Here is a 25,505-nt window from a genome sequence, read left to right as displayed (position 1 = left end):
CACACACACACACACACGTGCAAGGCCAGACCACAACTCTGTGGCAGGCAGCAGCGGTAGCAGCAGGAGTATCTCATTGAGATTCAGTGGTGTTCCTGTCAGGAGAATCTCCTCTCCTGCATCACATTAACAACATTACCTCCTACTGTATAGCCACAACTATTGCTATTGACTATTTGGAAAAAGTCGCATAAAAAGCTTGCTCTGTTCTTTGCCTCAGGCTGCACACCCTGTTCTCTCATCAAGCGATCATATTTTCACCCATCAGACTATTCTAAATGTAATCTTGTCTTTACTAATATGTAACATTTGTTTAGATTTGGAATGGTGCATTATCAAATGAGCAGGAACAAGGGAACAGGGGCAGGGGGAAAAAGACATGTCATCCGTATGCACTGGAATGGTGCATTATCAAATGAGCAGGAACAAGGGAACAGGGGCAGGGGGAAAAAGACATGTCATCCGTATGCACTGGAATAGTGCATTATCAAATGAGCAGGAACAAGGGAACAGGGGCAGGGGGAAAAAGACATGTCATCCGTATGCACTGGAATGGTGCATTATCAAATGAGCAGGAACAAGGGAACAGGGGCAGGGGAAAAGACATGTCATCCGTATGCACTGGAATAGTGCATTATCAAATGAGCAGGAACAAGGGAACAGGGGCAGGGGGAAAAAGACATGTCATCCGTATGCACTGGAATGGTGCATTATCAAATGAGCAGGAACAAGGGAACAGGGGCAGGGGAAAAAGACATGTCATCCGTATGCACTGGAATGGTGCATTATCAAATGAGCAGGAACAAGGGAACAGGGGCAGGGGGAAAAAGACATGTCATCCGTATGCACTGGAATAGTGCATTATCAAATGAGCAGGAACAAGGGAACAGGGGCAGGGGGAAAAAGACATGTCATCCGTATGCACTGGAATGGTGCATTATCAAATGAGCAGGAACAAGGGAACAGGGGCAGGGGAAAAAGACATGTCATCCGTATGCACTGGAATGGTGCATTATCAAATGAGCAGGAACAAGGGAACAGGGGCAGGGGGAAAAAGACATGTCATCCGTATGCACTGGAATGGTGCATTATCAAATGAGCAGGAACAAGGGAACAGGGGCAGGGGGAAAAAGACATGTCATCCGTATGCACTGGAATGGTGCATTATCAAATGAGCAGGAACAAGGGAACAGGGGCAGGGGAGAAAGACATGTCATCCGTATGCACTGGAATGGTGCATTATCAAATGAGCAGGAACAAGGGAACAGGGGCAGGGGAGAAAGACATGTCATCCGTATGCACTGGAATAGCGAATGGAGGCCACTTTCCCTTAGTTTCAATTATACTGGGTAGGCTCCTCCGGTTTTATAACATAGTGGAGCAGCTGAGAAATTAACTGAAATACAGTAGCGGCTGGGATTCTGCTCTTTTTAGAGGCAACCATCAAAATTCTGCATTCACACAGGATTGTGGAAATGTCTGGGCTTATAAGAACACTTCTTTCATTTCACACATTAACCACTGTTTGAGGAGCATGCAGCCTCTCGCTGAGAGACAGGTGATATTCCACCCAAACTCTGTATGTCATGGGCTCTCCAACCATGTTCCTAAAGCTACCCAGTGCTTCATTTGGGACCAAACCAAGAGAAATCTGTACAGGAACATCAATAGTAACAACGAAACATATTTAATGAAACAGTTGACAGGCCCCATCTCTGCACGCTTGAGAAAGGAATAACAAGAGAGAGTAGGAGATATTCTGTAGCTAAAGGTATAGTCAGCCTATTAATTATGAAAATAGAAAAAAGGCCCTATTACTAGGCTATTCAAATACAAAATTCACTATAATTGTAGGCTAACTCAGTAAACCGACCTGCACAATCAATGAACCAACAGCATGGCCTTGGCCTATACATTTTCTCCCAGACTCATGGATAGAACGTTTGGAGTGTAGCATAAGGTAACAGTCCATCCAGTATGCGTAATAATACAGTCCACACTCAAAGACCATTACTATCATTTATTTTGTTTTGGAGTATAGGCTAGACCAATTATGTACCAAAGACATCTTAAATGTATGTATTTTGTTATGTTTTTCTGGCATGCGTAATATGCGGTAGGCTATTAGGTTATGTATTGTATAACTGCACAATCATTATTTTAATTCATAATTTTTTTCAGGCTTGGGCTCATATACAGTGCCTTCAGAAAGTATTCACATCCCTTGACTTGTTACAGACTGAATTTATAATTGATTACATGTATATAATCTGTCACTTTCCTACACACAATACCCGATAATGTAAAAGTGGAATTATGTTTTTTTAAATGTTTATAAATTAATTACAAATGAAAGCTGAAATGTCTTGAGTCAAGAAAATATTCAAATCCTTTGTTATGGCAAGCGCAAGCCTGAATAAGTTCAGGAGTACAAATTTGCTTAAAAAGTCAATGACTCACTCTATGTGCAACTATAGTGCTTAACATTATTTTTGAATGACTACCTCATCTCTGTACTCCACACATACAATTATTTTGGGGGTCCCTCAGTCGAGCAGTGAATTTCAAACACAGATTCAACCACAAAGTCGAGGGAGGTTTTCCAATGCCTCGCAAAGAAGGGCCCCTATTGGTAGATGGGTAAAAATACAAAAGCAGACATTGACTATCCTTTAGAGCATGGTGAAGTTATTAATTACACTTCGGATGGTGTATCAATACACCCAGTCACTACAAAGATACAGGCGTACTTCCTTCCTGCCAGATAGGAAGGAAACCGCTCAGGGATTTCACAATGAGGCCAATGGTGACTTTAAAACAGTTACAGAGTTTAATGGCTGATAGGAGAAAACTTAAGATGGATCAACAACGTAGCTACTCCACAATACTAACTTAATTGACAGAGTGAAAAGAAGGAAGCCTGTACAGAAGAAAAAGAAAATCCAAAATATGCATCCTGTTTGCAACAAGGCAAATACTGCAAAAAATGTGGCAAATCAATTAACTTTTTGTCCTGAATAAGAAGTGTTATGTTTGGGGAAAATCCAATACAACACATTACTGAGTACCACTCTCTATATTGTCAAGCATAGTGGTGGCTGCATCATGTTATGGGTATGCCCCCACCATTTCTCCTTCACCCAAATCCAGATAGCTGATGTTCTGAAAGAGCTGTAGAATCTGGACCCATACAAATCAGCCGGGCTAGACAATCTGGACCCTCTCTCTTTCTAAAATTATCTGCCGAAATTGTTGCAACCCCTATTACTAGCCTGTTCAACCTCTCTTTCGTATTGTCTGAGATTCCCAAAGACTGGAAAGCTGCCGCGGTCATCCCCCTCTTCAAAGGGGGTGACACTCTAGACCCAAACTGCTACAGACCTATATCTATCCTATCCTGTCTTTCTTAGGTCTTCGAAAGCCAAGTTAACAAACAGATTACCGACCATTTCGAATCCCACCGTATCTTCTCCGCTATGCAATCTGGTTTCAGAGCTGGTCATGGGTGCACCTCAGCCACGCTCAAGGTCCTAAACATCATCATAACCGCCATCGATAAGAGACATTACTGTGCAGCCGTATTCATCGACCTGGCCAAGGCTTTCGACTCTGTCAATCACCACATTCTTATTGGCAGACTCGACAGCCTTGGTTTCCCAAATGATTGCCTCGCCTGGTTTACCAACTACTTCTCTGATAGAGTTCTGGCAGTCTCTATGGGTGTGCCACAGGGTTCAATTCTCGGGCCGACTCTCTTCTCTGTATACATCAATGATGTTGCTCTTGCTGCTGGTGATTCTCTGATCCACCTCTACGCAGACGACACCATTCTGTATACTTCTGGCCCCTCTTTTGACACTGTGTTAACTAACCTCCAGACAAGCTTCAATGCCATACAACTCTCCTTCTGTGGCCTCCAACTGCTCTTAAACGCAAGTAAAACTAAATGCATGCTATTCAATCGATCACTGCCCGCACCTGCTCGCCCATCCAGCATCACTACTCTGGACGGCTCTGACATAGAATACGTGGACAACTACAAATACCTGGGTGTCTGGTTAGACTGTAAACTCTCCTTCCAGACTCACATTAAGCATCTCCAATCCATTTTTTACATTTACATTTTAGTCATTTAGCAGACGCTCTTATCCAGAGCGACTTACAGTGGTGAATGCATACATTTCATACAATTTCATACATATCATATTTTTTTTTTTCTGTGCTGGCCCCCCGTGGGAATCGAACCCACAACCCTGGTGTTGCAAACACCATGCTCTACCAACTGAGCTACAGGGAAGGCTGAAATCTATAATCGGCTTCCTATATCGCAAAAAGCATCCTTCACTCATGCTGCCAAACACCCTCGTAAAACTGACCATCCTACCGATCCTCGACTTCGGTGATGTCATCTATAAAATAGCCTCCAACACTCTACTCAACAAACTGGCTGCAGTCTATCACAGTGCCATCCGTTTTGTCACCAAAGCCCCATACACTACCCACCATTGCGACCTGTACGCTCTCGTTGGTTGGCCCTCGCTTCATACTCGGCGCCAAACCCACTGGCTACAGGTTATCTACAAGTCTCTGCTAGGTAAAGCCCTCCTTATCTCAGCTCACTGGTCACCATAGCAGCACCCACCCGTAGCACGCGCTCCAGCAGGTATATCTCACTGGTCACCCCCAAAGCCAATTCCTCCTTTGGTCGTCTTTCCTTCCAGTACTCTGCTGCCAATGACTGGAACGAACTGCAAAAATCTCTGATGCTGGAGACTCATATCTCCCTCACTAGCTTTTAAGCACCTGCTGTCAGAGCAGCTCACAGATCATTGCACCTGTACATAGCCCATCTGTAAACAGCCCATCTATCTACCTACCTCATCCCCATACTGTATGTATTTATTTATCTTGCTCCTTTGCACCCCAGTATCTCTCCTTGCACATTCATCTTCTGCACATCTACCATTCTAGTGTTTAATTGCTATATTGTAATTACTTCGCCACCATGGCCTATTTATTGCCTTAACTTACCTCATTTGCACTCACTGTATATAGACCTTTTGTTTTCTTTTGTTCTACTGTATTATTGACTGTATGTTTTGTTTATTCCGTGTGTAACTCTGTGTCGTTGTATGTGTCGAATTGCTATGCTTTATCTTGGCCAGGTCGCAGTTGCAAATGAGAACTTGTTCTCAACTAGCCTACCTAGTTAAATAAAGGTGAAAAAAAATCAAATAAAAATGCTTGTAATCGTTAAGGACCAGGGAGTTTTTATAGGATAAAATACATGGAATTGAGCTAAGCACAGGCAAAATCCTAGGGGAAAATCTGGTTCAGTCTGCTTTCCACCAGACACTGGGAGATTAATTCACCTTTCAACAGGACAATAACCTAAAATACAAGGCCAAATCTACACTGGAGTTGCTTACCAAGAAGACAGTGAATGTTCCTGAGTGACCGAGTTACAGTTTTGACTAAATCTACTTTAAAATCTATGTCAAGACCTGAAAATGATGTCTAGCAATTATCAACAAACAATTTGACAGAGCTTGAAGAATTTTGAAAAGGATAATGGGCAAATGTTGCACAATCCAGGTGTGGAAAGCTCTTAGAGACTTACCCAGAAAGACTCACAGCTGTAATCGCTGCCGAAGGTGCTTCTACAAAGTATTGACTTGGGTGTGAATACTTATGTAAATTATATATTTCTGTATTTAATTTTCAAAAAATATGTTTTCACTTTGTCATTATGGGGTATTGTGTGTCTGTTTTAGATGGGTGAAAACAATTATATGTTTAATCCGTTTAGAATTCAGGTTGTAACACAACAAAATTTGGAATAAGTCAAGGGGTATGAATATTTTCTGGAGGCACTGTATAGGCGTATACATAAGCTCTAATATGTGTATAAGTGATCTACATTCAACGTCTTAAATTCTATAAATTAATCATCACCTTAGAAAGCGTTGTCCATTTCATTATTTGGCTTTGAAACAACATCAATTGTGTTGTTTGGAACTACATCCACGACGACCATGTTTTCCAGTTTCAACCTGTTGTTGAACTTCTTTCTTCAAATTGATCATCACAGTGAGGTCAAAAAATGTAGCCTAACAGTGCATTTAAAAGCATGATACTGTTGATAAGTGTTTAATATGATTTTTGATTACATTTGCATTGATGTCAGAGTGTTTAGAGGGACAATTGAGCCCTGAGTACCCCCCCCCCACACACACACACACACACATCTCCCCTCTCTCATCGCCATCCTTGCTCTCGCTCGCTTGCTTCCTTCCGATTTTCTCTCTCTTTCTCCAGGTTTAACTTTGGGAACCTGGGTTTCTGGTTCCCCTGGTCTGTGGTGTTGCTCGTCATCGCTGCCGCCTTCTTCAGCTACGTCGCTCTGCTGCTGGTGAGGGGTGTGTGTGTTTGTTTGTGGGGCTTCACAAGGGGGTTTGGAGGGCAAGCATAAATCAGTCATAGATCAATCTGGGGATCCCCCAGGGATATACTGTACCAGGAATATACTGTACTATACTGAACCAGAGCTATACTGTATTGTACCAGGGATATACTGTATTGCACCAGAGCTATACATCAAATTTTATTTGTCACGTGCTGAATATAACAGGTGTAGTAGACCTTACAGTGAAATGCTTACTTACAAGCCCTTAACCAACAATGCAGTTTTAAGAAAATACCTGAAAGTAAGAGATAAGAATAACAAATAATTAAAGAGCAGCAGTAAGTAACAATAGCGGGGCTTTATACAGGGGTACCGGTACAGAGTCAATGTGCGGGGGCACTGGTGTCGAGGTAATATGTACATGTAGGTAGAGTTATTAAAGTGACTATGCATAGATAATAACAGAGAGTAGCAACAGTGTAGAAGGGGGAGGGGGCAATGCAAATATGTTCAGGAGTCTTATGGCTTGGGGGTAGAAGCTGTTTAGAAGCCTCTTGGACCTGGACTTGGCGCTCCGATACCGCTTGCCGTGCGTTAGCAGAGAGAACAGTCTATAACTAAGGTGGCTGGAGTCTTTGGCAATTTTTAGGGCCTTCCTCTGACACCGCCTGGTATAGAGGTCCGGATGGCAGGAAAGCTTGGCCCCGGTGATGTACTGGGCCGTACTCACTACCCTCTGTAGTGCCTTGCAGTCGGAGGCCGAGCCGTTGCCATACAAGGCAGTGATGCAACCTGTCAGGATGCTCTCGATGGTGCAGCTGTAAAAACTTTTGAGCATCTGAGGACCCATGCCAAATCTTTTCAGTCTCCTGAGGGGGAATAGGTTTTGTTGTGCCCTCTTCACGACTGTCTTGGTGTGCTTGGACCATGTTAGTTTGTTGGTGATGTGGACGGAAAGGAACTTGCAGCTCTCAACCTGCTCCACTACAGTCCCGTATATGAGAATGGGGGCGTGCTCGGTCCTCCTTTTCCTGTAGTTCACAATCATTTCCTTTGTCTTGATCATGTTGATGGAGAGGTTGTTGTCCTGGCACCACACGGTCAGGTCTCTGACCTCCTCCCTATAGGCTGTCTCATCGTTGTCGCTGATCAGGCCTACCACTGTTGTGTCATTGGCCAACTTAATGATGGCGTTTGAGTTGTGCCTGGCCGTGCAGTCATGAGTGAACAGGGAGTACAGGAGGGGACTGAGCACGCACCCCTAAGGGGCCCCCGTGTTGAGGATCAGCATGGCGAATGTGTTGTTTCCTACACTTACCACCTGGGGTCGGCCCATGATCCTGGGGTCGGTCCAGGATCCAGTTGCAGAGGGAGGTGATTAGTCCCAAGGTCCTTAGCTTAGTGATGAGAACTGTACTGTATACTTTACCGTACCAGGAATATACTCTACTGTACTGAGCCAGAGCTGTACTGTAACAGGAATATACTATACTGTACCAGAGCTGTACTGTACCAGGAATATACTGTACTATACTGAACCATAGCTGTACTTTACCAGGGATTTACTGTACTGCACTGAACCAGAGTTATATTTTACTCTACCAGGAATATACTGTACTATACTGTACCAGGGCTATACTGTACTTAACCAGAGCTGTACTGAACCAGGAATATACTGTACTGAACTGAACCAGAGCTATACTGTACTGTACCAGGAATGTACTGTACTGAACCAGAGCTATACTGTACTGTGCCAGGGCTATACTGTACTGAACCAGAGCTATACTGTACTGTACCAGGAATATACTGTACTATACTGTACCAGAGATGTACTGTACCAGGGCTGTACTGTACTGAGCCAGAGCTGTACTCTACCAGGAATATACTGTCCTATACTGAACCATAGCTGTACTTTACCAGGGATTTACTGTACTGTACTGAACCAAAGTTATATTGTACTCTACCAGGAATATACTGTACTGTACCAGGGCTATACTGTACTGAACCAGAGCTGTACTGTACCAGGAATATACTGTACTGTACTGAACCAGAGCTGTACTGTACTGTACCAGGGCTATACTGTACTGAACCAGAGCTGTACTGTACTGAACCAGAGCTGTACTGTACCAGGAATATACTGTACTGAACCAGAGCTGTACTGTACCAGGAATATACTGTACTGAACTGAACCAGAGCTATACTGTACTGTACCAGGAATGTACTGTACTGAACCAGAGCTATACTGTACTGTACCAGGAATATACTGTACCAGAGATGTACTGTACCAGGGCTATACTGAACCAGAGCTGTACTGTACTGAACCAGAGCTGTACTGTACCAGGAATATACTGTACTGAACTGAACCAGAGCTGTACTGTACCAGGAATGTACTGTACTGAACCAGAGCTTTACTGTACCAGGAATATACTGTACTGAACCAGAGCTTTACTGTACCAGGAATATACTGTACCAGGAATATACTGTACTGAACCAGAGCTTTACTGTACCAGGAATATACTGTACCAGGGATATACTGTACCAGGGCTATACTGTACTATACAGTACCAGGGCTATACTGTACTTAGCTCTCTGATGATGTGTGTGTTTTAATTTGTAGCTGTTGGCTGTGTGTCTGCTGTCAGAGGGACAGAAGCTGTACCTACACTGGGGCCACAAGGTAACGTCCACATGCCTTCCCCTGCCTAATTTCAACTTCCTCTGCCTACTTCTCTATATCGTGTTTCCTATCCTCCCTGTCTTTCCTAGACATCCTCTGCTCTTATAAGCTTTAGAATCATCCCATCCATTTTTCCATGTCTAGATGAAATGTATGACTTTAGCTAGATGAAATTGCTGACTGCCTGGTAGAAGAAAAGATTAATGAAATGCTGAATGCTGCAGATTTATGGATAGATCCTGAAAAAATGAAGTGAAAATGAATTGTGCTCAGCTCAGTGCAAAATGAAGTGCTCATTAGTGTGAAAAGGGTAAGGTGCCAATGGTTGTCTGTTGTCCTAACTGTACTGCTCCTCTGGATGTGTTGCCAGATTGGGGTCCTGGTGAGTCTAGCCTTCTCCATTCTGGCCATAGCAGTGCTGTCTGACCTATGTAGCAAAGAGTGGACCACTCTTCTTCTCTCTTTCCAGGTGGGGCCTCCCTTCTTTCTTCTATTATAGTCATCTCTCTCTCTTTATTTTCTCTTTACTTCACCTCCTGCAATATGTTTGTTCTTAATAGGTGACGGCACCATATTTACACGTGGGAGGAGTCTTGCTGATGACACTCCTGTCCTGGCCAATAGCCTTGCATTTCTATGACATAAATAGGAAAGGTGAGACTTGTGATTGAGTAGGTGAGGCTTGTTTGAGCAGCTGTATACATAATATGCTAATTACAGAGTAGAATAAGGCAAATACTGACTTCAAAACTAGGGAAAGGAAGAACTTCAGAGGTTTTCTATTTCAACAGTGAACATCTCTGATGTGTGAAACTTAGGGAGGTTTTTTATCTCAACAGTGATGTCTGCATATAATAAAGAATACATCTGTAGATATTTGTTTTGTTCTGTTTAAATATAATTATTTGTTTTACTTATCATTTTTATTCTGGTCTAATTTCTTTAGTCTTGAGGAAATTTCCATCAGATTCCATATATCAACCACAAATGAATAACTGTATCCCTTTGTAAACAGTGTGTCTGTGTGTTCCAGTTGGGCAGGCGCTCATCATGGGGCTGTACCTGGCGGTGCTGTGTGCCCTCTACCTGGTGCCCCTGGGCATGTACTCACCCTGCCTTAAAGAGGAGAGCACTTTGGGCCTCGCACCAGCCCTGATCGGGCACAGAGGGGCACCCATGGTGGGTAGGCCTCATGAGCAACGCCATTAATGCCAACCCATTCTTATCCTTAGCTAAAAACCTATTCCCATCAACACTAACCCATTCTCATCAACTCTTTTCATTACTAACTGACTGCAGGTAGCCTAGTGGTTAGAGCGTTGGGCCAGTAACTGAAAGGTTGCTAGTTTGAAAACCCAAGCGACAAGGTGAAAATGTGACGATTTTCACTTGAGCAAGGCCATACTACTAAGGCTAACCCTGTAAACAACACGTGACGTAAACAACACGTGACGTAGTAGTAGAAGAAGTGTGGTAGTTTGATCATTTATTACCGTTGTCAGTATAAGTCAAAACTTTTGGGCTGTGTTATTAGCTATCGTGAGATGCGCTAGTTTGCTGAACTGATGTTTGTGCCTGGTATTTATCATCTGTGTCAGTAGTACCTCCTGTTTAGGGTAACCATATGTTCAAATCATTTGTATGTGTGTTATACCCCAGCTTGCGCCAGAGAACACTCTCATGTCCTTTGAGAAGGCGGTGGAGGCTGGAGGGCAAGGTCTAGAGACTGACGTCACCATCAGGTCAGTGACGGTTGTCCACCCTCCTCACACCTTAATGCTCCGTGTCCATCTAGTTTGGGGATAATCAACTACATTCAGCCGCAGGCCAGTTAGTTTTTTTCTTGAGTGGATGGTTGTGTCACTAGCCTACACACAATACCCCATAATGTCAAAGTGGAATTATGTTAGACATGTTAACCTATTAATTAAAAAACGAAAAGCATAAATGTCTTGAGTCAATAAGTATTCAGGAGTTCAGGAGTAAAAATGTGCTTAACGAGTAACATTATAAGTTGAATGGACTCACTGTAAGCAACAATGAATCACCATGAGGCTAATTGTGACTTTAAAACAGTTAGTTTAATGGCTGTAATAGGAGAGAACTGAGGATGGATGAACAACATTGTAGTTACTCCACAATGCTAACTAAATGACAGAGTGAAAAGAAGCCTGTACATAATACAAATATTCTAAAATATGCATCCTGTTTGCAATAAGGCACTAAAGTAATATTGTAAAAAAATGTAAAGAAATTCACTTTATGTCTTGAATACAAAGCATTATGTTTGGGGAAAATCCAACAGAACACATCCCTGAGTACCACTCTTCATATTTTCAAGCATGGTGGTGGCTGCATCGTGTTATGGGTATGCTTGTCATCGGCAAGGGCTAGGGAGTTGTTTTGGATGAAAAGAAAAGGAATAGGGCTAAGCACAGGCAAAGTTCTAGAGGAAATCTTGGTACATTCTGCATTTCCAACAGACACTGGGAGACAAATTCACCTTTCAGCAGGACAAAAATCTAAAACACAAGGCCAAATATACACTGAAGTTGCTTACCATGATGACAGTTTTGACTTAAATTGGCTTGAAAATCTATGGCAAGACCTAAAAATGTCTGTCTAGCAATGATCAAGGGGGTTGAATAGTTATGTAATCAATATATATTATTGTTTTATTTTTCATACATTTTTTATAAATGTTATGTTTCTTCTACTTTGACATTAGAGTATTTTCTGTAGATTGTTGACAAAAAATGACAATTTTAAATACATTTGAATCCCACCTTGTAACACAACAATGTGGAAAAAGTCGAGGGGTGTGAATACTTTCTGAAGGCGCTGTAATTACAAATAATTTGTAGGCTACAAATTGACCACAAGAAGCTCAAACGGATATAATATTTGAATAAAACAACCATTTCAAACCTTGCTTACATTTGTACACAGTCACATATCTCTCTATCATGTGTGGGAATACTTTGGATCAGAGTTCTTAAATTAAAATCACTTGGAGCTGATTTGCTGGTGGTTAAACAGTATTTTACATTAAAAAAATAAGTGTCAAAAATATAAAGAACACTTTCCTAATATTGAGTTGCCTTTTGCCCACAGAACAGCCTCAATTCGTCAGGGTCTACAAGGTGTCGAAAGCGTTCCACAGGGATGCTGGCCCATGTTGACTCCAATACTTCCCACGCTTGTGTTAAGTTGGCTGGATGTCCTTTGGGTGGTGGACCATTGTTGATAAACACGGGAAACTGTTGAGCGTGAAAAAGCCAGCAGCGCTGCAGTTCTTGACACATACCGGTGCGCCTGGCACCTAGTACCATACCCCATTCAAAGACACTTAAATCTTCACTCACTGAATGGCACACATACAGTACACAATCCATGTCTCAATTGTCTCAAGGCTTAAAAACCCTTATTTAACTGGTCTCCTCCCCTTCATTTACACTGACTGAAGTGGATTTAACAAGTGACATCAATAAGGGGTCATAGCTTTCACCTGGATTCACCTGGTCAGTCTGTCATGGAAAGAGCAGGTGTTCTTAATGTTTTGTTCACTCAGTGTGTGTATGTGTTCAAAAGTTTGGGGTCACTTAGATATTTCCTTGTTTTTGAAAAAAAAATTGTCCATTAAAATAACATAAAATTGATCAGAAATATAGTGTAGACGTTGTTAATTGTAAATGACTATTGTAGCTGGAAAAGACAGATTTTTAAGGCGTACAGAGGCCCATTATCAGCAACCATCACTCCTGTGTTCCAAAGGCAGGTTGTGTTAGTGAATCCAAGTTGATCATTTTAAAAGGCTAATTGATCATTAGAAAACCCTTTTGCAATTACAGTTCAAGTCGAAAGTTTACATACACCTTAGCCAAATACATTTAAACTCAGTTTTTCAGAATTCCTGACATTTAATCCTTGCAAAAATTCCCTGTCTTAGGTCAGGGATCACCATTTTATTTTAAGAATGTGAAATGTCAGAAGAATAGTAGAGAGAATGATTTATTTCAGCTTTTATGTCTTTCATCACATTCCCAGTGTGTCAGAAGTTTACACACACTCAATTAGTATTTGGTAGCATTGCCTTTAAATTGTTTAACTTGGGTCAAACGTTTCGGGAAGCTTCCCACAATAAGTTGGGTGAATTTTGGCCCATTCCTCCTGACAGAGCTGGTGTAACTGAGTCAGGTTTGTAGGCATCCTCACTCGCACATGTTTTTTCAGTTCTGCCCACAAATGTTCTACAGGATTGAGGTCAGGGCTTTGTGATGGCCACTCCAATACCTTGACTTTGTTGTCCTTAAGCCATTTTGGCACAACTTTGGAAGTATGCTTGGGGTCATTGTCCATTTGGAAGACCCATTTGCGAACAAGCTTTAACTTCCTGACTGATGTCTTGAGATATTGCTTCAATATATCCACATAATTGTCCATCCTCATGATGCCATCTATTTTGTGAAGTGCACCAGTCCCTCCTGCAGCAAAGCACCCCCACAACATGATGCTGCCACCCCCGTGCTTCACGGTTGGGATGGTGTTCATCGGCTTGCAAGCATCCCCCTTTTTCCTCTAAACATATCGATGGTCATTATGGCCAAACAGTTCTATTTTTGTTTCATCAGACCAGAGGACATTTCTCCAAAAGTACGATCTTTGTCCCCATGTGCAGTTGCAAACGTTGTCTGCCTTTTTTATGGCAGGTTTGGAGCAGTGGTTTCTTCTTTGCTGAGCGGCCTTTCAGGTTATGTCGATATAGGACTTGTTTTACTGTGGATATAGATACTTTTGTACCTGTTTCCTCCAGCATCTTCACAAGGTCCTTCGTTGTTGTTCTGGAATTGATTTGCGCTTTTCGCACCAAAGTACGATCATCTCTAGGAGACAGAACGCGTCTCCTTCCTGAGTGGTATGACGTCTGCGTGGTCCCATGGTGTTTATACTTGTGTACTATTGTTTGTACAGTAGAACGTGGTACCTTCAGACATTTGGAAATTGCTCCCAAGGATGAACCAGACTTGGGGAGGTCAGACTTGTGGCTTATTTTTTTTGATTTTCCCATGATGTCAAGCAAAGAGGCACTGAGTTTGAAGGTAGGCCTTGAAATACATCCACAGGTACACCTCCAATTGACTCAAATGATGTCAATTAACCAATCAGAAGCTTCTAAAGCCATGACATAATTTTCAGGAATTCTCCAAGCTGTTTAAAGGGACAGTCAACTTAGTGTATGTTAACTTCTGACCCACTGGAATGTGATACAGTGAATACAGTGAAATAATCTGTCTGTAAACAATTGTTGGAAAAATTACTTGTGTCATGCACAAAGTACATGTTCTAACCGACTTGCAAAAACTGTAGTTTGTTATCAAGAAATTTGTGAAGTGGTTGAAAAACAAGTTTTAATGACTCCAACCTAAGTGTATGTAAACTTCCGACTTCAACTGTATGTTAGCACAGCTGAAAACTGTTGTTCTGATTAAAGAAGCAATAAAGCTGGCCTTGTTGAGACTAGTTGAATATCTGGAGCATCAGCATTTGTGGGTTCGATTACAAGCTCAAAATGGCCAGAAACAAAGTACTTTCTTCTGAAACCCGTCAGTCTCTTCTTGTTCTGAGAAATGAATGTTATTCCATGCGCGAAATTGCCAAGAAACTGAAGATCTCGTACACAGTTGTGTACTACTCCCTTCACAGAACAGTGCAAACTGGCTCTAACCAGAATAGAAAGAGGAGTGGGAGGCCCCAGTGCATAACTGAACAAGAGGACGAGTAAATTAGTGTGTCTAGTTTGAGAAACAGATGCCGCACAAGTCCTCAACTGGCAGCTTCATTAAATAGTACCCGCAAAACACGAGTCTCAACGTCAACAGTGAAGAGGCGACTCCAGAATGCTGGTCTTCTTGGCAGTGAAGAGGCGACTCCAGGATGCTGGCCTTCTTGGCAGAATTCCTCTGTCCAGTGCCTGTCTTTTTTTGCCCATCTTAATAGTTTATTTTCATTGGCCAGTCTGAGATATGGCTTTTTCTTTGCAACTCTGCCTAGAAGGCCAGCGTCCTGGAGTTGCCACTTCACTGTTGACGTTGAGACTGGTGTTTTTTTGCCTGTACTATTTAATGAAATTGCCAATTGAGGACTTGTGAGGCGTCTGTTTCTCAAACTAGAAACACTAATCAAATCAAACTTTATTTGTCACATGCGCCGAATACAACAACTGTTGACTTTACCATGAAATGCTTACTTACAAGCCCTTAACCAACAGTCCAGTTGAAGAAGAAGAAAATATTTACCAAGTAGACTAAAATCAATAGTGAAGTGGCGACTCCGGGATGCTGTCCTTCGCTGGCCATGGCAGAACACTGACATTCCTATCTTGCAGGAAATCACGCACAGAACGAGCAGTATGGCTGGTGACATTGTCATGCTGGAGGGTCATGTCAGGATGAGCCTGCAGGAAGGGTACCACATGAGGCAGGAGGATGTCTTCCCTGTAACACACAGCGTTGAGATTGCCTGCAATGACAACAAGCTCAGTCCGATGATGCTGTGACACACCGCCCCAGACCATGACGAACCCTCCAAATCGATCCCGCTCCAGAGTACAGGCCTCGGTGTAACGCTCATTCCTTCGACAATAAACGCGAATCCGACCATCACCCCTGGTGAGACAAAACCACGACTCGTAAGTGAAGAGCACTTTTTGCCAGTCCTGTCTGGTCCAGCTACGGTGGATTTGTGCCCATAGGCGACATTGTTGCCGGTGATGTATGGTGAGGACCTGCCTTACAACAGGCCTACAAGCCCTCAGTCCAGCCTCTCTCAGCCTATTTCGGACAGTCTGAGCACTGATGGAGGGATTGTGCGTTCCTGGTGTAACTCGGGCAGTTGTTGTTGCCCTCCTGTGCCTGTCCCGCAGGTGTGATGTTCGGATGTACCGATCCTGTGCAGGTGTTGTTACATGTGGTCTGCCACTGCGAGGACGATCAGCTGCCCGTCCTGTCTCCCTGTAGCGCTGTCTTAGGTGTCTCACAGTACAGACATTGCAATTTATTGCCCTGGCCACATCTGCAGTCCTCATGCCTCCTTGCAGCATGCCTAAGGCACGTTCACGCAGATGAGCAGGGACCCTGGGCATCTTTCTTTTGGTGTTTTTCAGAGTCAGTAGAAAGGCCTCTTTAGTGTCCTAAGTTTTCATAACTGACCTTAATTGCTGTCTGTAAGCGTCTTAATGACCGTTCCATTAATTGTTCATGGTTCATTGAACAAGCATGGGAAACCATGTTTAAACCCTTTACAATGAAGATCTGTGAAGTGATTTGGATTTTTACGAATTCTCTTTGAAAGACCGGGTCCTGAAAAAGGGACGTTTCTTTTTTTGCTGAGTTTATATTGCTCAGAAATCTTGGGGGAGACAAATAAAATCACGGCCCATGGGCCGCCAGTTGGGGAACCCTGATCTAGTGTACCTAAGCATGTCCAACATTAGTCTACCTCACCAGTCGTGGGTATTATGAAACAAGCTTGCTATGGAAGGTAAACCCAACATAGCTAGTGAGCTCGTATCATAAGTGAGCCATTGTCATCGGGTTCTTTCCCACGCTAGTCCTGGGCATTTGTATTGGACTTTGACATGCATGCATGAATGAATGAATGAATGAATGAATGAATGAATAAATGATAAAGTACACAGCTCTCTTTGACTGTGAGTCATCTTAATGCACTTCCGTCAACTCCTTAACCTTCAATTCCTTAACTGCCAATTCCTTAACCGCCAACTCCTTAACTGTCAACTCTGTAACTGCCAAAGGCTTCTCTCGTTGCCATAGCTATGACGGGGTGCCCTTCCTGATGCACGACCACACCCTGAGGAGGACCACCAACGTGCAGGAGGTGTTCCCCGACCGGACGGACGCCCCTGCGGCCATGTTCACCTGGGGGGAGCTGGAGACCCTCAACGCCGGAGCCTGGTTCCTACATGTGAGTCACCAACTGCCACTGCACCGCACCTCAGTAAGACTCAGGGGGCGCTACAGAGACACGGAAATTAAGCCTAGTCTTGAACTGTTTTTTAATAAAGATCATAATCATTTAGCTTCATGGACATGGTATGATGGGAAACCAGGGCATGTTTGTGTCCATTGATAGTAGCTAGGACAACGTAATAAGATGACGGATAGGGAAGTTATTGACATTTTGACAATACATCAACGTACTATCGATAGGGGATGGGAGGTTATCAATTGCACAACCCCATACTTTATGGAATACAATGTGATATTACATTGTCAATATGATTGACCATTATGCCAAAGCATTCTGTATACTGACTGTCTCTCTGCCCCTGGTGGTTCTGCAGCGTGACCCGTTCGGCACGGCTTGGTCTCTGGGTACCGAGGACCGGGCGCAGGCGCAGAACCAGTCTGTTTGCACCTTCAGGGACTTTCTGGAGCTGGCTTCGCAGAGAGGCAAACAGGTTATCTTTGACCTCTACCGGCCTCCTAAGGGACACCCCTACAGGGACACCTGGATCACACGCACCCTGGAGGTCATCCAGAACGAGTCTTCCATCCAATCACACCAGGTGAGGGAGATGTTATAACATTTTAATTATTTAGCAGGCACTCTTATCCAGAGCGATTTAGAGGAGCAATTAGGGTTAAATGCCTTGCTCAAGGGCACATTGGCAGGTTTTTCAACTAGTCAGCTCAGGGATTTGAACCAGCGACCTTTTGGTTACTGGCCCACACTCTTAAGCTTTTAACTGCCAGGCTACCTGCCATTCTGATGTGTGTCCTCACTGACGTGGTGTTCATCTTATAAATAGGAGTAGGGTGAAGCTGCCCCTAGAAACTGATCTTGGGTCAGTTTTACATTTTCTCTACTAATGGTTAAGGTTAGGTTTGTGGGAGGGGAAGCTGGGATTATCTATCCTATATTTTTTTTAAACTTGGGAATGAAGCTGTTTATGGGATATTTTGATTACATTGGTAACACTGTAAATACAAAAGGTTGTAATGCTGAGGTTAGTGTTTAGAGTTAATGATGTGTATTGTGTGTGTGTCAGGTGTTGTGGCTGCCCTCAGACTTGCGGAGCCTGGTCCAGCAGCTGGACCCTGACCTCCAGCATACCTCGGCGTCCCAGGCTCCAGTTGAGGAGCTCCAGCAGAATCACATTGTCCAACTCAACCTGCACTATAGCTCCATGTCCGCAGAGATGATAATGTGTGTGTGTGTGGTAGTGTGTGTGTCTTTGCATTAAATGGGTGTGTGTATGTGTGCGCATATTAACTGTGTGTGTGTGTGTGTGTGTGTGTGTGTGTGTGTGTGTGTGTGTGTGTGTGTGTGTGTGTGTGTGTGTGTGTGTGTGTTGTATTCCTCCCTCAGTGAGTATGCAGCGGCCAACATCAGCACCAACCTGTATGTGATCAGCCAGTTGTGGCTCTACTCTCTGGCCTGGTGCACTGGGGCTCAGTCTGTCACCACCAATGCTCTACAGTTCCTCAACAACCTCAATAGACCCCTCTTCCTTATGGTGAGAACAACCTCACCAGGCACCTCTTCCTTATGGTGAGAATAACCTCACCAGGCACCTCTTCCTTATGGTGAGAATAACCTCACCAGGCACCTCTTCCTTATGGTGAGAATAACCTCACCAGGCACCTCTTCCTTATGGTGAGAATAACCTCACCAGGCACCTCTTCCTTATGGTGAGAATAACCTCACCAGGCACCTCTTCCTTATGGTGAGAATAACCTCACCAGGCACCTCTTCCTTATGGTGAGAATAACCTCACCAGGCACCTCTTCCTTAAGGTGAGAACAACAACCTAGGACCAATACTACTGCATCCCAATAATCTTTCCTTCCTCTGGAAGTATTGCACTTGTTCTCTACTCTCCACAAATGTAAAAGCGTTGGCTTGATGTAAGCATGAGCTACAGGGAGTTTCCACCATACTGGTATTTATTTTCCCAGTCATTTTCTTTTAAATCTATGAAGGGAAGTGAACAAGTGCACGCTTTGGGAGAAATAAACGATTTATTGTGATGCCGGGCCCAAATGCAGCCTTACTGAAATTGATTGGATTGGTGAAAGGAATACTCCTAAACACAATGGTTGTCTGTCTTTCTCTTTCAGACTCCAGATGAGTACAATCTGATGTGGGTCCTCACCGACGTGGTGTCCTTCACCATAATCTTCATCATCTTCATCTTCCACTGGTGAGTGAGCCCACTAGAATGCAGAGTGCGAGGGTCGTCGTAAGGTATTTTGTTATGTCTACGTACAAAACGTAGATTGATTGTGTCAAATTGAAGCTTCGGATGAACGTCAGTCTGTTTTGTATTGAATGGTGATGTCACTTTCTGTGGCGATGACTGTAACTGTGTTGATGACAGGTGGCGAGAACAACGCCTGGCTTTCTTTTCGGGCAGCAAACCCACACTAGAACATGGCACCTACATCAAGTTCAGGACAGGTGAGTTAGAAGTTGTCTGTAGGAGTCACACTGTTTCTTTCCCATGGCCAGCTTTGATAACATGATACAAACACACACGCACATACCCTATATAGGCTTAAAACAGAGATTAAAACAGAGACTGAGCAAGAGGACAAGTACATTAGTTTCTAGTTTGAGAAACAGATGCCTCACAAGTCCTCAATTCATTAAATTGAAACCGCAAAACACCAGTCTCAACGTCAACAGTGAAGAGGCAACTCCGGGATGCTGGTCTTCTAGGCAGAGTTGCAAAGAAAAAGCCATATCTCAGACTGGCCAATAAAAAAATAACAAAAGAACAGACACTGGACAGAGGAATTCTGCCAAGAAGGCCAGCATCCCAGAGTTGCCTCTTCACTGATGACGTTTAGACTGGTGTTTTGCGGGTACTATTTAATGAAGCTGCCAGTTGAGGACTTGTGAGGTGTCTGTTTCTCAAACTAGACACTCTAATGTACTTGTCCTCTTGCTCAGTTGTGCACCGAGGCCTCCCACTCCTCTTTCTATTCTGGTTAGAGCCAGTTTGCGCTGTTCTGGGAAGGGAGTAGTACACAGCGTTGTACGAGATCTTCAGTTTCTTGGCAATTTCTCGCATTGAATAGCCTTCATTTCTCAGAACAAGAATAGACTGACGGGTTTCAGAAGAAAGTACTTTGTTTCTGGCCATTTTGAGCCTGTAATCGAACCCACAAATGCTGATGCTCCAGACACTCAACTAGTCTAAAGGCGGCCAGTTTTATTGCTTTTTTTAATGAGCACAACAGTTTTCAGCTGTGCTAACATTGCAAAATAGTTTTCTAATGATCAATTACCGTAAATTCCGGACTATAAGCTGCAACTTTTTTCCCAGCTTTGAACCTCACGGCTTAAACAATGACACGGCTAATATATGGATTTTTCCCGCTTTCAATTTTTTTTTCTCCAAAAAAACACATTCTGTGACGTGCTTAGTTTTTTGGCGGCATGAAGCTTTCGTTAGACCAATGAAATTGCTGAACGGGTTAAGGTCAAACAACTTTTTGTTTACTGTTTAGATTAAATCGAGCGCTCTCAAACTTCCCATCATTCTGATTACGGTAGTCATTTTGTCACCCTCATCATGGCAAAGACACGGAGAAATGCATATGATGCAGCTTTCAAGTTGAAGGCGATTGATCTGGCTGTTGGAAAAGGAAATAGAGCTGCTACACGGGAGCTTGGTCTTAATGAGTCGATGATAAGACGTTGGAAACAGCAGCATAAGGAATTGACTCAGTGCAAAAAGACAACTAAAGCTTACTGCTAATTTTTTATTTTTTGTTACAAGCCGTGTTTCGTTAAAGCCTATTTATTTTTGTTACAAGCAATGTTTTGTTAAAGCCTGTGTAAAGTTCATTTGTTTCAATGTACCGGTAGGCACCTGCGGCTTATAGACATGTGCGGCTTATTTATGTTCAAAATAATACTTTTTTTAAAATTCAGTGGGTGCGGCTTATATTCAGGTGCGCTTAATAGTCCGGAAATTACGGAAGCCTTTTAGAATGATAAACTTGGATTAGCTAACACAATGTGCCATTGAAACACAGAAGTGATGTTTGCTGATAATGGGCCTCTGTACGCCTCTGTAGATATTCCATAAAAAAATCTGCCGTTTCCAGCTACAATAGTCATTTACAACATTAACAATGTCTACGCTGTATTTCTGATCAATTTGATGTTATTTTAATGGACAAAATGTTTTGCTTTTCTTTCAAAAACAAGGACATTTCTATGTGACCCCAAACTTTTGAACGGTAGTGTATATCATATATATTAATGACCTTTGTCAACCACTAACTCCTGACCTCACCCCCTGACAGATGTGTGGTCCGTCTCCAGTGTCAACATCCTGGGAGAGCCCGCTCGAAGCCCGCTGGCCACTGAGCCTAACTTGGCAACCGTCTCAGAGCACTGATAACCAATCAATCAACCTCCTCTGTGAGGCTCAGTTGAAGCAACCCACTCCTCACTCTCCCTTTCAACTTGGCAACTTCCCGGACCCCAAACTGGCAACTCACCAGAATCGACCCAACCTGGAAACCCAGGACACTACTGGAAACTGAGAGCACAACCTGGCAACCCCCTGTAGATTTGTGTGAGAGAATGAGACACAAAGAGAATGAGAAATAGTTAAATGGTGTGAGTGAGGCCTATCGGAGCTGTAGGTGGTGCTGATGTGTCACTTGCAGAAGGGATTTCATTGGATAGATATTAATCCTTAAGACAGGGCTGCCCAACTCTCTTCCTGGAGGTTGGGTTTCCAGTTCAACCCTAATTTAACACACCTGATTCTACTAATTAGCTGCTCAACAAGACCTTAACTAGCTGAATCAGTAGGGTTGGACTGAAAGTAGGGTTGGACTGAAAACATAACATACAGGACAAGTAGATCTCTAGGAAGAGGGTTGGGCAGCCCTGCCTTAAGTCAAACGTGACTGAAGAACAGCCCAGACAACCTCAAGGACCAACCAACTCATCGTTCATACTACAGACACCATCTGGTGGTGGGGAGAGATTATTACACTATTGAACCAGGTCCTTTGAGATGTATTACTTACTCACTGAATTAATATAACAAGAAAAGTGACTGTCCGCTGTAGATATTCTCAACTTGTAGTACTGTCCATAGGTTCCTTTCCATTTCAGCAGCCACTGCAGTGTTGAATTACGTGAACCACAAATGTTTGACCATTTTGTTAGTGTGTGAGAGTAGTGGTCGATAAGATGTGTGAAAATGACCAGACCGGGGTTCAATTAGTATGTGTTTGTTTTCTTTTGAAATACTTTAGCTGTGCTTGATTGCCCTTTCCTGGCATAAGGGAACCAATGAAGAAGTCCCAAAAAGTGCACTCTGCCCATCTGGGATCTGGCACTCCAATCAAACTGTCTCAAGCTTCGTTTATACCTGCCGCTTACAGGCATCCTGTGTCCTGGTCTTGTCCACATTGCACCCACATTTTCAGTCTACACATGCTATTAAAATGTATCTTATGTGTCCTCATTGTGACCAGATTTCCTGGTCATTCCCTGTAAGTCAATTATTTGACAGATATTCTTTCAGAATTGTTTATTTATTCATTTTTATTCACAAATTGATGCCATAAAGCAATGGTCCCACCTGTGAATGGTTTTAGAGAGTGGGGTAATGATGATTTAAATGATTTCACTGTCCAGATCTGTCTACACTTGTAAGGCTGCGTTTAGATAGGAAGCCCAAATCGGATCTTTTTTTCCACTAATTGGTGTTTTGACCAATCAGATCAGCTCTTTTGCCTATAATTGGGCAAAATTTCAGAATTGGGCTGCCTATCTAAATGCAGCCTGCGTGCCTGAGGCCGTGTCTAGGCTTGACAGTTCATGCAGGTTTGGTATTCTGATCATAGAGTTCTGATCATGGAATTCCTAACGCGTCATGCGTCTACACCTACATTGAAATGTGTCTACCGTGTCCGGATTCCCTTTTCCCGCGCTATATTCAAATGCCAGTATGCATTCTACAAACGATGGAATAGGGATAATATGATAACTACTGCCATCAGTCGTTGTTGTGTAAACTACTGTCGCTAGCTAGCCAGCAAGCAACGCAAAATGAATTGCAAACGGATTAGCATAACACTAGCCAAAAAAACCAAAACGTTATAATGAAAAGGTTACTCTCGGTCCCAAAAGACAGGTTTTCTGGAGACTTGTGGGAGGAGTGCTGATGACGTTACCCATTGTATGCACTTTCAGCAGCCTGATGCGTCCAGACTGAGGAGAAATCCGCCTCCTGAAGTGGTGAGCCAGATCTGAACACAATCAGACCACAAAGCGACATTTGTGCATCTAGAGACCCATCTTTTCAATGCAATCTTCCTATTCTGATAGCAGAAGTCATGTAAGTGTCAAGTGTAGACACGACCTGACTACCTCCGGGGGTCGGCAGGAACATCTGATCACAATGTATTTTGATTGTCTACACCTGTTTGAAAATGTGGACACAATCAGAATATGGAGAAGATCAGAACAAAGGACGCATGTTGGAACCAGGTATAAACAGCGCTGAAGTATCACAAATAAAAATGAGTACTATTAGAACTCCAGTTTGGATATGACATGATAATCCTCTGTTTATGTCTGGAGATAAATTAATGTGTTTGATTGGTTGTGGTCAATGTTTATAAGTACTTATCACTTTATTGAGCATAAGGCATTGTAACGAGGTGACGTCCATAGAACTTTGCAACATATAATCACTGCAACGACATAAGTGACCTATAGAGAACAATTACACTGTATTTCCATGGTCCATATATCTATATATTTTATATGGTTCATATTGAGGTCATTGTTTTTAACACATTTGTTTAGACTTTTTAACACAAATGAAAATCCTTCTGGCAAGGAAAAAAAGCAAATGTTGTACAATATTTTGTCCTTTTAGCCAAATTATAGCAGAACTCTAACATCTCTCTTCAGTTGATTGTGCCTCAGCTTTACTGTGCAGTGTTGTCAAATCAATGTGAAGAATACCAACTTCAGCTCTGGTAGCTGAAAGACAGTTTTTCTAGTAATGATTATGAAACCTGTTAGATTTCTTTATGACTGACAACATATTGATGAGTAACTCAGCGCCACCACAGCTTTGTGATAAGGGGCAGCCTTTAAATCACTGTACAAAGCCTTAGGAATACCTAGGAAAAAAGTATGTTTAGCCAAAGAATCACAGTATAAGATACCAGTCTGATTTGTCATCTGCATACGACACCTGTAGTGTTAACTTGGTTGTAAGATCGTTATAGAAAGTAGAATTATCTGTTTACAGTTCTATCATTCTGTTACAATCAGAAGAGTATCATATTAAAATAGTCTAAAAGTAGAGCTCAGTTGGTGGTGATAGCCATTGTATTTTGCATAAGCCCATTTCGCTATGACATCATTGTAAACTATGTTGTTTTTTTTGCATAAACATTCAGAAGTTAACTGAACTGTTTTGTTACATTTTTGTCGCTTTGAGCGTAAAATGCACACATGTTGTTTTCTCATTATGAAATTATGTGATAGTGAAATAGGCTCATTCATCTTTTGGGGTGATGAACATTAGGCATGAAAGGAAATATTTGTAATTTCTTTATTGATACCAAAATATTTGGTGTCATGGACCAACATTTAAAAAACAGGAACAATTTGGCCTAAATGAATATCCACTATACAGAACGGTGCACAACAATGTCACAGATTACATTTTAAGGTAGACTAAGCAATTTGACATCACCATACACAGTGGGGTGACTTCCTGTTTACAGACATCAACAATAACATAACTTTAATGTGCCAAAACTGCCACCATTAAGAGACAATAATGGCAGTCCTGACATATTTGTTGTTCATTTCTGTATGTAGATTATATTTTGTCTATGCTGATGTCATAACAGAGTTGACCTTTAATACTTAAAAATCCTTGATTTGATCCACAATTTTTTTTAAAGACAAGTCATATGGACCGTGAGTCTTTATTTACAGAATACATTTTCTTCAATGATTAATTCATTAGGCAAACAGCTAAATATGTGCTTGTTAGAAATATCACATGATTAAATATTGTCAACTTTCCACTAAATGTTTTTACAGTGATGTGGTATACACACTGTATGCAAAGTCCTAGAAACAGCTAATGTCCAGAGGTCAATCTGACTGTTCTCATCAAATGTACTTCAAATATACTTCATTAATACATCAAATGTACTAACAACACTGATCGGGTATTCAAAAAAAGTATTTAGCCTGCCTGCGACAATGATGAGGGCCAATTTTGAATTAAACTCTAAAACAATATAATGCAATGATTACACATGATATCTATAGTATGGACAAGCCATAGTTGTATAGGTTTAGGTCCAACATTTATAAATCACATTATTG

General features: G+C 42.4%; 1 protein-coding gene across 2 annotated transcripts in view; it reads left to right on the top strand.

Annotated features, from left to right (window-relative positions):
* Window positions 1-24,566, top strand: part of LOC115154116 (glycerophosphodiester phosphodiesterase domain-containing protein 5) — a 33,667-nt gene extending 9,101 nt beyond the window's left edge. Inside the window, exons 4-16 of one of the 2 annotated variants that reach the window (XM_029700016.1) lie at window positions 6,319-6,412; window positions 9,024-9,083; window positions 9,454-9,552; window positions 9,644-9,737; window positions 10,099-10,262; window positions 10,743-10,825; window positions 16,916-17,066; window positions 17,446-17,670; window positions 18,154-18,311; window positions 18,474-18,621; window positions 19,226-19,308; window positions 19,486-19,565; window positions 21,425-24,566. In XM_029700016.1, the coding sequence (XP_029555876.1) occupies window positions 6,319-6,412; window positions 9,024-9,083; window positions 9,454-9,552; window positions 9,644-9,737; window positions 10,099-10,262; window positions 10,743-10,825; window positions 16,916-17,066; window positions 17,446-17,670; window positions 18,154-18,311; window positions 18,474-18,621; window positions 19,226-19,308; window positions 19,486-19,565; window positions 21,425-21,519 (1,534 nt within the window). In that variant the 3' untranslated portion in view covers window positions 21,520-24,566. The remainder of the gene's footprint in view (window positions 1-6,318; window positions 6,413-9,023; window positions 9,084-9,453; window positions 9,553-9,643; window positions 9,738-10,098; window positions 10,263-10,742; window positions 10,826-16,915; window positions 17,067-17,445; window positions 17,671-18,153; window positions 18,312-18,473; window positions 18,622-19,225; window positions 19,309-19,485; window positions 19,566-21,424) is intronic. The other variant, XM_029700017.1, reaches the window with a different exon arrangement.
* The last annotated feature ends 939 nt before the right edge of the window (window positions 24,567-25,505 follow it).

This window comes from Salmo trutta, chromosome 19, assembly GCF_901001165.1.
Source record: "Salmo trutta chromosome 19, fSalTru1.1, whole genome shotgun sequence".
Taxonomy (NCBI): domain Eukaryota; kingdom Metazoa; phylum Chordata; class Actinopteri; order Salmoniformes; family Salmonidae; genus Salmo; species Salmo trutta.
This window is presented reverse-complemented; position numbering and strand designations above follow the sequence as displayed.